General features: G+C 49.9%; 1 protein-coding gene across 8 annotated transcripts in view; it reads left to right on the plus strand.

Moving 5' to 3' along the window:
* LOC116956334 (neuroligin-3-like) overlaps positions 1–13,019 on the plus strand; it is a 293,692-nt gene that overhangs the window by 254,752 nt on the left and 25,921 nt on the right. For all 8 annotated transcript variants that reach the window (XM_032977889.2, XM_032977888.2, XM_032977890.2 and 5 more), the window contains one exon: positions 5,289–6,078. In XM_032977889.2, coding sequence (XP_032833780.1) covers positions 5,289–6,078 — 790 coding nt within the window. The remainder of the gene's footprint in view (positions 1–5,288; positions 6,079–13,019) is intronic.

The raw sequence follows: 13,019 nt of genomic DNA on the forward strand, positions 1-13,019 counted from the left end.
CCGCTACCGGGTGACAAGACACACCACCAAGTTTCGCTTGCGATACCGGGAAAAGTTTTCCTTTTTTATAATCCGGAGAATACGGTAATTGTGATTTTTGGCACGAAATCTTTGAATTGAACAACATGGTGAAGGGGAGCCAAGCCGAGCGCTTTGCCCCCCCCCCCTCTCCACCCCCGAGTGTGGCTGAGCGCGGTTTGACACTGCCAGGTGGCGCGCCTTTGCGAGCGCTGAGCGTGGATCCAACAGCAGCGCCTGGGCAGCGGTGTGGCGACAGCAAAAGGGTAGCAATGTGCAAAATTGGAGAGGGAAAACTACGCAGGGGAGTGAATGGAATTGGGGACATTGTTGGAAAGACATGCGGGTGTCCGCGTGCAATACAAGGTGGTGCAGCGGCCACCAAAGTCCAACACGAACAATTGTCATAATTGGCGATGATCAATCGAATGTTGGATGAAGACCTTCCCCAGGCCATCGCCATCTCTCACGGTTCTTTTACCTCTTGTCTGTTCATTCATCCCCGATTAACATTTGGAACGCGCACAAATCTAACTTAAATTGGACATTCAGCGGCACGGGAGAATGAATCAAAGTGAGGACATTCTTGAGATTCCGAGAGAAGGTCGGCACTGAAGCTGACTCATGGCGAAGCGAGAGAGGAGGAGGGAGTGATATCCAGACTTTATATATTTTTTATTTTACTAAGTAAGGCCCACTGAGCTATAGAGTTCTTTTCAGAAGCGACCTCGCCACAAATGAGAGCTCAACGAAGTGGATGATCATGTGGGAATTTATAGCAGCCAACAACTCTAAACGCAAGTTTCTAAATGTGGAGGGAAAAACCGGAGGACGCCAGAGAAATGCAAACTCTAAATATACAACGGGCGTCAGGGTCGAGATCGAACCCACGACCTCCTGTATACCAAGCGAAGTTGTTAATATATCCTAGCCATCGTGGCACCCGGAGATGCGACGCAGAAGCGACATTCGCTTCTCCTGGCTCGAGTCGGGCTTGGTAAGGTAGATGCCGGACGACCCCTCGCTCGCCGTACCTCCGGAGAGCATCCCCAGATGCGATCGCATTTAGACGCGAGATATACAGTGAGGGAAAAAAAGTATTTGATCCCCTGCTGATTTTGTACGTTTGCCCACTGACAAAGAAATGATCAGTCTATAATTTTAATGGTAGGTTTTTTTGATCAGTGATAGACAGAATAACAACAACAAAATCCAGAAAAACGCATGTCAAAAATGTTATAAATTTATTTGCATTTTAATGAGGGAAATAAGTATTTGATCCCTCTGCAAAACATGACTTAGTACTTGGTGGCAAAACCCTTGTTGGCAATCACAGAGGTCAGACGTTTCTTGTAGTTGGCCACCAGGTTTGCACACATCTCAGGAGGGATTTTGTCCCACTCATCTTCGCAGATCTTCTCCAAGTCATTAAGGTTTCGAGGCTGATGTTTGGCAACTCGAACCTTCAGCTCCCTCCACAGATTTTCTATGGGATTAAGGTCTGGAGACTGGCTAGGCCACTCCAGGACCTTAATGTGCGTCTTCTTGAGCCACTCCTTTGTTGTCTTGGCCGTGTTTTTTGGGTCATTGTCATGCTGGAATACCCATCCACGACCCATTTTCAATGCCCTGGCTGAGGGAAGGAGGTTCTCACCCAAGATTTGATGGTACCATGGCCCCGTCCATCGTCCCTTTGATGCGGTGAAGTTGTCCTGTCCCCTTAGCAGAGAAACACCCCCAAAGCATAATGTTTCCACCTCCATGTTTGACGGTGGGGATGGTGTTCTTGGGGTCATAGGCAGCATTCCTCCTCCTCCTCCAAACACGGCGAGTTGAGTTGATGCCAAAGAGCTCCATTTTGGTCTCATCTGACCACAACACTTTCACCCAGTTGTCCTTTGAATCATTCAGATGTTCATTGGCAAACTTCAGACGGGCATGTATATGTGCTTTCTTGAGCAGGGGGACCTTGCGGGCGCTGCAGGATTTCAGTCCTTCACGGCGTAGTGTGTTACCAATTGTTTTCTTGGTGACTATGGTCCCAGTTGCCTAGAGATCATTGACAAGATCCTCCCGTGTAGTTCTGGGCAGATTCCTCACCGTTCTCATGATCAATGCAGCTCCACGAGGTGAGATCTTGCATGGAGCCCCAAGCCGAGGGAGAGTGACAGTTATTTTGTGTTTCGTCCATTTGCGAATAATCGCACCAACTGTTGTCACCTTCTCACCAAGCTGCTTGGCAATGGTCTTGTAGCCCATTCCAGCCTTGTGTAGGTCTACAATCTTGTCCCTGACATCCATGGAGAGCTCTTTGGTCTTGGCCATGGTGGAGAGTTTGGAATCTAATTGATTGCTTCTGTGGACAGGTGCCTTTTATACAGGTAACAAGCTGAGATTAGGAGCACTCCCTTTAAGAGTGTGCTCGTAATCTCAGCTCGTTACCTGTATAAAAGATACCTGGGAGCCAGAAATCTTTCTGATTGAGAGGGGGTCAAATACGTATTTCCCTTATTAAAATGCAAATCAATTTATACCATTTTTGACATGCGTTTTTCTGTCTCTCACTCTTCAAATAAACCTACCATTAAAATTATAGACTGATCATTTCTTTGTCAGTGGGCAAACGTACAAAATAGCAGGGGATCAAATACTTTTTTCCCTTACTGTACATCCGCACTGCGAGTGTTATTTCCATCCCGCTCAGCGGATTGTTTGTTGGTGGCCATTATTTAGTTTTGGCAGCTGCCCTGGGTGATTTGACGTCATACCACCCCATGACATTATTTTTTTGCCTGAATTACATAATTCATATCGTAGGTCATCCTGTGATGATTTCACAACCATAAATATGCTATATATATAAATATGCTCTTTGGTTCTTTCGGTAAAGTCACGTAGAAGGGAAACAATAAAATAATAAAAATATAAAACAATAAAATTATCACGACGTTTGATTGTGTTGCTTGTGTTGCAGTCGAAACGTCGTGAGAATTTTATTGTTTTATATTTTTATCATTTTATTGTTTCCCTTCTACGTGACTTTACCGAAAGAACCAATAATATGAATCTCTGCAGTCACGAAAGCTTTAATTCAAAACATAAATATACTCTTTGGTTCTTTCGGTAAAGTCACGTAGGTCAAAATAACAGTAAAAATAACAGTATTTTTTCTGTGCTAGTTACACCTGATGAGGGAAGCTTGTGTTGCCTCCGAAACGTCGTGATTTGATTAACTTTATTTTATTTTTACCCACGTGACTTTACCGAAAGAACCAAAGAGTATAGATTATTGCAGTCACAATAACTTCAAATCTAGAATTAACCATAAATATAACATCTATTTGAATTAATCTAAAACAGAGGCCATATATCTTAATGGGTACTTGCCTGGATTAACGGAGGCGCACACACGTGTATATTTATTGTTTTGCCAAACAAACGTGAACGCATCAATTACTGACAGTATTTAACATTCCGACAATCGCCGAATGCATTTTTGTGCAATTCTTTGCTGCCGAGCATTGATTGGGCCCCGAGGTGTTTTACGGAGGGATCTTGCCTTCATCATCATAGCACCCATACGTCGGCAGCAGTGGCACCCGCTAAGTCACACTGCTGATAGGACCCAAAAAGTCGAAACCGGAGTTTGCTACTTAAAACAAAAACAGTACAAAAGAATTGGTCCAGAACACACATGTGGGCCAATACACACTCTCGCCCGCTTCACTGACCTTTCAAACAGAGATGATGAGGAAGAACATGACTTTAAAGTACGTGGCGGGGGGTCCATCAGAATCCATCATCACAACAAAATATGCGAAGTCAACCATTGCGTCGTCCTTCGGCTAGACGTACCCAAAATAAGAACATGGAATTGCCACCAGTTGCCCTGCAAGGCTGCAAACAGGAGATGAGCCACCAATGGTTCAACGCTCACTTGAGAAGGGAATCACTTCGACTTGAAGTCTCGGTCACCTCGCGTGCCAAGTCTCTGCTCTGGACCAGCTGAGCGGGGAGACACTTTGACTTGAACGTTTTTTTCTTTCTTTCAAACAGAAACTGTTGACGAGCACTGGCTATATAGGCCCCACAACGTCAAACGACTCGCGACAGACGGCCCTACCAATGATAGAGTCGACACTTTCCTGTATTAAATCAATTACAATGGAATTTAAAATGCAGCATTCGGCTTGCTCCAAAGTGCACGATTAATTGAGGTACATTGGCAGTGAACTGTGTTGGAAAATGTAATTGTATTGTTATCATTATTACGACCAGCATAAGTTTTAACATGTAAATATAATATTGATTACGGATGGAACAACCTCGACAAGCGGTTTGCTTGGGTGTGGCCGGTTCGTTCTGGGACCGAGGTCACGGCCGACGTCGGCTCGTTGCAACGTGAGCGCGACGCGGCGAGGGCTCGTCGTGACACGGGCTCGTCGTGACACGGGCTCGTCGTGACACGGGCTCGTCGTGAGCCCTCGTCGTGACACGGGCTCGTCGTGACACGGGCTCGTCGTGAGCCCTCGACGCGACGAGGGCTCGTCGTGACACGGGCTCGTCGTGACACGGGCTCGTCGTGAGCCCTCGTCGCGCATTGCGCCCCAAGATCCTGGCGGCCCCGCATGCTGCCTGCGACGTGAAATACATCTCCGCGATGAATCGGGATTTGTGCCGTTCCCCAGTTCCGTAGTGTGGTTCCGTAGTGTGGTTCTGTAGTGTGGTTCCGTAGTGTGGTTCTGTAGTGTGGTTCCGTAGTGTGGTTCTGTAGTGTGGTTCCGTAGTGTGGTTCGTAGATCTGCATCTGGGCCCATCCTTGTCACTGCATCTTTGTGCTCGCGGAACGCCGCGGCTGAACGAGTCAACGTGAGAGCTTAAACGTGTCCACACACATTTTTCTGATGTCGCGATTTATATTTTTTTGACCTGCAAAAAGCAGTGTTTCTTTGTTTTGCCAGAATGCTAAAAAAAACATATATATTTGAAGAGAAGACGTTTTTGGGCGCACGCCAAAAAACATTTGAGTATCTATTTGTGCGTTAAATTTGTTCGTACGACTCTCCCCTTGACTGTTTGACGACGGTGGCACGCATCGTAATAACATAACTTGAACGGCGCGCGTCTCTCCAGCCTGTCCAAACACACCATTACATCGATCCGGTGGCTGCTTTAGAGCCATCGCGGACAGCGCATGCCAAGCACAGCGAGAGCCGGACCGAGCCAGGTCGAGATCTAACCCTCCGCGCACCACCTTCTCCGCTTTGCAGGGCTTTTCCAGCGAGCCATAACGCAGAGTGGCACGGCGCTGTCGAGTTGGGCCATCAACTACCAGCCCGTCAAGTACACCCGCTTGCTGGCCGAAAACGTCAACTGCAACATGCTGGACACGCAGGACGTGGTGGAGTGCCTACGCTCGCGCTCGTTCCGTGAGCTCGTGAACCAGGACATCAAGCCGATGCGCTACCACGTGGCCTTCGGGCCCGTCATCGACGGCGACGTCATCCCCGACGACCCGCAGATCCTCATGGAGCAGGGCGAGTTCCTCAACTACGACGTGATGCTTGGCATCAACCAGGGTGAGGGCCTCAAGTTCGTCGAGAGCATGGTGGACATCGACGACGGCGTCTCGGCGGCAAACTTCGACAACATCGTCTCCAACTTCGTGGACAACCTGTACGGCTACCCCGAGGGCAAGGACGAGCTGCGGGCCACCATCAAGTTCATGTACACAGACTGGGCGGACCGCAACAACGCGGAGACGCGCCGCAAGACGCTGGTGGCCCTCTTCACAGACCACCAGTGGGTGGCGCCCGCCATGGCCACGGCCGACCTGCACGCGCAGTACGGCTCGCCCACCTACGTCTACGCCTTCTACCACCACTGCCAGAGCGAGATGAAGCCCGCGTGGGCCGACGCGGCGCACGGCGACGAGACCCCGTACGTGTTCGGCGTGCCCATGGTGGGCCCCACCTTGCTCTTCCCGTGCAACTTCTCCAAGAACGACGTCATGCTGAGCGCCGTCGTCATGACCTACTGGACCAACTTCGCCAAGACCGGGTGAGCGAGCGTGACTCGGTGCGTGGCTGTGTGCGTGGCTGTGTGTGTGTGCGGCTGTGTGTGTGTGTGGCTGTGTGTGTGTGTGCGGCTGTGTGTGTGTGTGGCTGTGTGTGTGTGTGGCTGTGTGTGTGTGCGGCTGTGTGTGTGTGTGTGCGGCTGTGTGTGTGTGGCTGTGTGTGGCTGTGTGTGTGTGTGCAGCTGTGTGTGTGTGCGGCTGTGTGTGTGTGGCTGTGTGTGTGTGTGCAGCTGTGTGTGTGTGTGTGGCTGTGTGTGTGTGTGCGCGGCTGTGTGTGTGCGGCTGTGTGTGTGCGGCTGTGTGTGTGTGTGACGATTGTCTGAACCGGTCCCGGGCCTCCCCTAGGTCGACTCAGCCTCAAATGAGTACCTGGTGCGGTGTGTAAACATTGCCACTAGGGAGACAAAGGCGGTCGGGCGTGGTGCTGGCCACCCACCCCCTCGTGTACCGTTCCGGCCTTCATAGGTGCTCGCTAACAGCACTTGCCCCTACAGTCTGTTAAGGCTATATGGGGGATCTTTGTCTTTGTCTTTGTGTGTGTGTGCGGCTGTGTGTGTGGCTGTGTGTATAGCGGTTAGCGCTACGCTGCGCTACGAACCTGGCGACCCGGGTTCGATTCCCGCTCACGGCCAACACCAGTGACGATTATCTGAACCGGTCCTGGGCCTCCCCTAGGTCGACTCAGCCTGAAACGAGTACCTGGTGCGATGGTGTAAACATCGCCACTAGGGAGACAAAGGCGGCCGGGCGTGGTGTTGGCCACCCACCCCCTCGTGTGCCGTGCCGGCCTTCATAGGTGCCACTCGCTAACAGCACTTTCCCCAACAGTCTGTTAAGGCTACACGGGGGATATTTGTGTGTGGCCTCAAGGTGCACATAGCCTGGCACAAGCGTCGTGGTGACGTCACCGCCACTTAGTGGTGAATGGCGGATGTTGTGTGTGGCTTTGTGTGTGTGTGGTAATGTGGGGGGTGGGGAGCGGTGGCGCAGCGGTTAGCGCATTGCGCTGCGGACTGGTAGACCCAGGTAATTCAGTTCCCGCTCACGGCCGACACCGGTGACAATTATTCGAACCGGTCCTGGGCCTCCCCTAGGTCGACTCAGCCTCAAACGAGTACCCGGTGCGATGCGTGGTGCTGGCCACCCACCCCGTCGTGTGCTGTGCCAGCCTTCATAGGTGCCACTTGCTAACAGCACTTGCCCCAACATTCTATTAAGGTTATATGGGGGATATTTGTCTTTGTTACTGTGTGTACACATACTGGATGTGCATTACATTAACCGGTGACGTAATTTTTTAAAAATAATTATTTCACTTGATGATGATAAGGTGGTCCAGATGTCTTGTGACCCCCATTTCTCGAAAATGTTACAATGTTTGGATACTAATGAGGGTGTGAAAACAGAAATGAATAGGGACATTTGTTTATGGGTCAATTAATTGGGTGTCACAATACATCTCTATATATTAGTCTTAGTCAATTACAACCTATGGCATTTTAGTAAAGCCTCAGTCTGTAGATTTTATGGAATCATTCTCTCGATCTAGTCGACGAAAGAATCCCCACATTTAGTCAAACAAGCTTAGTTGTTAATTCACGTAGGCGTGAGGGGTGCACAACTTATTCCCTCACAATGTTATCGGGCCAGCCAATCCGTGAACTCGGTAATCCTGTGTATATGCACACACACACGCACACACGCATACACACATCAAATCATCACGCTCGGTCTTCCTCAGTTGCACTGCAGTCTCTTAATAACGCTCAGATTTTCTCGGCCTGTGCCAATCATTCAACCTCCTTCGTTCGGTTCTCGAACGAAGGCAATCGTCCGCGCTTTGCCAAGCGGGCGCAGTCACCGCCGCAGTGCTCCGAGTGACATCCGCTCGGCGTCATCGTTCACTCCTCGCAGACCTCGTCGAGGAACAAGAACCATCATCACGCCAGCTCTAGTCGCCCTCGCAGCAGCAGCAGCAACAGCAGTGGATTTTAGCTGAGCAAAGACGGTCACCGCATCGCGCGCTTTCAGATGCGCTGCTGCGGCCGTCTGGAACGTTCTCCCTTTCCGATATTAGGAAGCCACTGGAGCTGTGCACTTTTAAATCATCACCCAGATTGAAAACTCCTTTCTCTAGAACTGCTTTGTGTTGTGTTGAGTTTTTTGTTCTCCCTCCACACCCGCGATTAGCGCGGCTGGCTCTGTACGGCGCGGTGCTACGTCGGTACGAAAGACTGAAATACGAAACACTTTGGCGACGGGCGTTTTCCTCACTAAATTTGCAAGCGAGAGTCACTCTGCATTGAAGGGAAAGCAAGCAATGTCGCAACTGAGGTGGTCGTTATCAGCCAACGGTTTTGGCATTCGTCCTCTCTGCTCGCGGTAAAGAAAGCGTGCTGCAGAAACGGCGCTGATGTGGATAGAATCGTCTAGCCGGGCAACGGCGGCGGTGGTGTCCACGCTGCTGCACGTGGCTGCCTTTAGTGATCCAGCATTGTGGAGGCAGCAGCAGCAGCAGCGACGGTTGGAGGATCCCTGCACAGACGTTCTGAGATTCCCTTCCCGTGGCTGTCGAGGAGGAGTCTTGCAAGGGAGAAGGCGGTGTATAAAATCGACTCCATTGGTTCCATCTGTATGGGATAGAATTGTGTCCCTTGCATACGAGTTTTCTCCCAGTGCTTCAGTTTCCTTCCACATGTAAGCCCACGTGAATTTTCCAATAACACCTTCATAGATAGAGGACCACGGATCTTGGAGGGGGTGCATTTTGTGCCGGCTCACCGCATGGCTGCTGCTGCTCCCTTCCCCGCTCGTCTGTGGCTCCTCCTCACGCCTTCGAGACTTTCCTTCCCTCTAAGAGACCGAGCGACTACAGTGCATTGGTGGTGACAGTGTTACAGTAATAATTCAAAATGAAATACTCGCCGCTCAATTCCATCGCATGCCACTTGGCGGAACGTTTTTTGCCATGTTTTTGTAATGTAATACCAGCTCGATTTGTCACCCATGAAAACACGACTTGTGCCTAGTTAATGTGAGTGCTAAGTTTCACAAGAGGACAGACCTCTGCCACGTGGAGTCACGTGGAAGAGGTCAGTCACTCTGTATGATGCAGCAGCGCTCCCATGCTACCAAGTTGAACACAACCACAGTTGACACTCACATCGTGCCACCCGAGTTGAACACAACCACAGTTGACACTGATATCGTGCCACCCTAGTAGAACACAACCACAGTAGACACGTTCACATCGTGCCACCCGAGTTGAACACAACCACAGTAGACACGTTCACATCGTGCCACCCAAGTTGAACACAACCACAGTTGTTGACACTCACATCGTGCCACCCGAGTTGAACACAACCACAGTTGTTGACACTCACATCGTGCCACCCGAGTTGAACACAACCACAGTAGACACGTTCACATCGTGCCAGCCGAGTTGAACACAACCACAGTTGACACTCACATCGTGCCACCCGAGTTGAACACAACCACAGTTGACACTTTCAAATTGTGCCACCCGAGTTGAACACAACCACAGTTGACACTCACATCGTGCCACCCGAGTTGAACACAACCACAGTTGACACTGATATCGTGCCACCCTAGTAGAACACAACCACAGTTGACACTCACGTCGTCCCACCCGAGTTGAACACAACCACAGTTGTTGACACGTTCGCATCGTGCCACCCGAGTTGAACACAACCACAGTTGACACTCACATCGTGCCACCCGAGTTGAACACATCCACAGTTGACACTCACATCGTGCCACCCGAGTTGAACACAACCACAGTTGACACTCACATCGTGCCACCCAAGTTGAACACAACCACAGTAGACACTCACATCGTGCCACCCGAGTTGAACACAACCACAGTTGTTGACACGTTCGCATCGTGCCACCCGAGTTGAACACAACCACAGTTGACACTCACATCGTGCCACCCGAGTTGAACACATCCACAGTTGACACTCACATCGTGCCACCCGAGTTGAACACAACCACAGTTGACACTCACATCGTGCCACCCGAGTTGAACACAACCACAGTTGTTGACACGTTCGCATCGTGCCACCCGAGTTGAACACAACCACAGTTGACACTCACATCGTCCCACCCGAGTTGAACACAACCACAGTTGACACTCACATCGTGCCACCCGAGTTGAACACAACCACAGTTGACACTCACATCGTGCCACCCGAGTTGAACACAACCACAGTTGTTGACACGTTCGCATTGTGCCACCCGTGTGCGCAAATGCAGTAAGGAATACGGACACTTCTGCGCAAAACATTGCTGGGAGGGATAAACACAAAGAAAACTTATTTCTAAACATTAGCCGAGTAAACCAAACAACGGGGAGATCACTCCCGATGATGCAGAGCGATGAGAGTAATGCGGACTGATGGATTACGGCTACACGGACTTTAGGAAATGACTTTTCCGAGAAGAGGGCTTCTACCATGAGTGGATTGAACATGACTCACGGCGTCGACACTGATGATGATGATGATGACAATAATAATGGTCATGCAATTAGTAACGCGCACAATATTTCACGGACATCAATGGCCGTGACTCTTGAAGCAGCTGGGCCTTGAAGAAAGTGGGGCCTCTTGAAGCATCTTTTACAAGTCTGTGCAGATTGAACGCTGCTGCTGCTGCTGCTCCTGCAAATGTGCAGCGGGGACGATGATGGCACAGAGTCCTATCGTAAGCCGTAGCGACGCAGCGATGGCACATGCAGCAGGAGATCCTGTAGCTGACCATGTTGGTGATGATGGGAAGCCAGTGGAGGGACTGTAGGGAGGTGAAGGAATCTAGCCGAGAATGATGATGATGATCATCATCATAATGGCAGTTATTGCGCAGAGCAGGGGAACAACATCCGTATAGATGCTTGTGCGGAAAAATGACAGTTAAGCTTTGGATGAATTTAACACTTTCGTACTAAGGTTGAAAGCGTTGATATATTAGCTCTGCCAATTTGGCTGTAACGTGGGGTCATGATAACTTTCATCAACAAGAGCCAATGTAATTAACAATTTGCTGTAACGTTGGGATGCAATTAGGGACTTGCCCGTGAGAAAACTAGGCAATATTACCAAGGGGTTCCCTAAAGCTAGTGATGAACCCCGGTGATAACGTAGAAGCCCTCTATAATCCAATACGATGGAGAGCCACTGCCATTCACTCGCCTCAGCTCTCGATGACATCACTACGCGTGACGTAGATATTACCGCTAAGTGAACGCTTCCAGGGACAAGCGCATGTTGGGAAGTGTGACAGAATCCACGTGTGTGATTTTTCTTACTTGGCTTGCTATAGGCGACATGGCCTGGCAAATATTTGCTTGTTTGAGCAAAAGGAAACTGCATGGTGTTTAATTTTAATGATTTGAGAAAAACCCCAAAATCACAGGCGTGAATGTATATTTAAATTTGATGCTTATCCCAGAAGGCAAGCGATGAGACGTACGGTATTGGACGTGCGTGTCGACTCGAGGGGACCATTTTAAGCCAGCGTCATGTTCGTTATTTGTCAAATTAAAAAAAAGATAAAGATGTACACCGCAAATTGCTCAATTGGATGAACAAATGTTCGTTTGTTTCTCAAGCCGCTTGTCCTGGTGAGGGTCGCGGCGGTAGCACGTTGAGTATGGATTCTAGCTTTTACGAGGGAATGCCCAGGTGTTCCCAGGCCAGCCGAGCGTCATAGTCCCGCCAGTGTGTCCTTGAAGGGGAAAGGTGAACACACGTATCAGATGGACACATTCTTGTTATTGTTATTATTATTTCATTGCTATGATGTATTTTGATAAAAAGGATGACGATGCTGCCGTGGTGTAACGGTGAGTTCTCTGCAGTCCAGAGGCCACCGGTTTAATTCCATCTCCCCGGGCGGAAAGTAAACAATGAAAGCGGGTATCTTAAATAACCCACTCCTCACCACCGCCTCTGTTCACCCGGCAGTAAGAATGAGTTCACTGCAGTTAGTTGGTTGGCAGGTCACGTGTGTGTGTGTGGGACAGAGAGAGTAAGGCCAAGGGACCCTGGCAGGCGGTGCTCTCCATAGGCCTCCCCTCTACCAGCAGTGGCGTGAGCAGCCAGTGGCAGGGCTGCACCCTTTACCTTTCAGATGTTGCACACAGACTCGGGCCGTGACTTTATTGTACAATAACACCAACTCCGGAATCAATGCGCTTTGACAGTGGTGCGTGATGCGCGGGTCAGCTTAAAAAAATAAGCGTATTAACGCTGCGAGTTTGTTGTGAATGTCATTCTCAAAATCCTTTGACACGCACGCGCGCACACGGCACTTATCATCTCCGCATTCTGGCTGACAGGGTTTGTCTTGATATCTACCCTATCTTGAAGGGGGCACACAGACAGGGACAATGGCCTCTTCTGGCCCTATTCTTCTGAGAGAGGAAACATATGGAGACTGAGGCTATAGAAATGGGCTGTTTATTCATGGGGAGCGGTGGAGTAGTGGTTTGTGCACCCTGCTACGAACCATCAACCTGGGTTCAATTTCCAGCGAACCAGTGGCAGGTGGTAGCCGATTCCTGCCCTGAGCCTTCTCTGATGATAATAAGAATGACTTGTTTGCCCAGGAAAGCCACGCTGAGTACGAAGACTCTTTTTTCTGGAGGGTCCTGCCACCCCGCCAGCCAAGTGGACTCCACTTTAACTCGTGACCTCGCGCAGTGCGCGTGTGTGAACATTGGCAGTAAGGGGGGGAAACAAGGATGGCCGGGTATGGTGCTGGAAACACTATCCCTCCTATCATGCGCCGTTCCAGACGTAAACGTGGTGGCTAACAGCACTTGCTCCAACATTCTGAAATATTCGTCACTTGGACAGCAGCGCTATGTTCGATAGCTACACCTTAGCGATAAAGATGACGGTGC

The sequence above is a fragment of the Petromyzon marinus genome, chromosome 64 (assembly GCF_048934315.1).
Source record: "Petromyzon marinus isolate PM22_M1 ecotype Great Lakes invasive population chromosome 64, UKy_Petmar_22M1.pri1.0, whole genome shotgun sequence".
Lineage (NCBI taxonomy): Eukaryota > Metazoa > Chordata > Hyperoartia > Petromyzontiformes > Petromyzontidae > Petromyzon > Petromyzon marinus.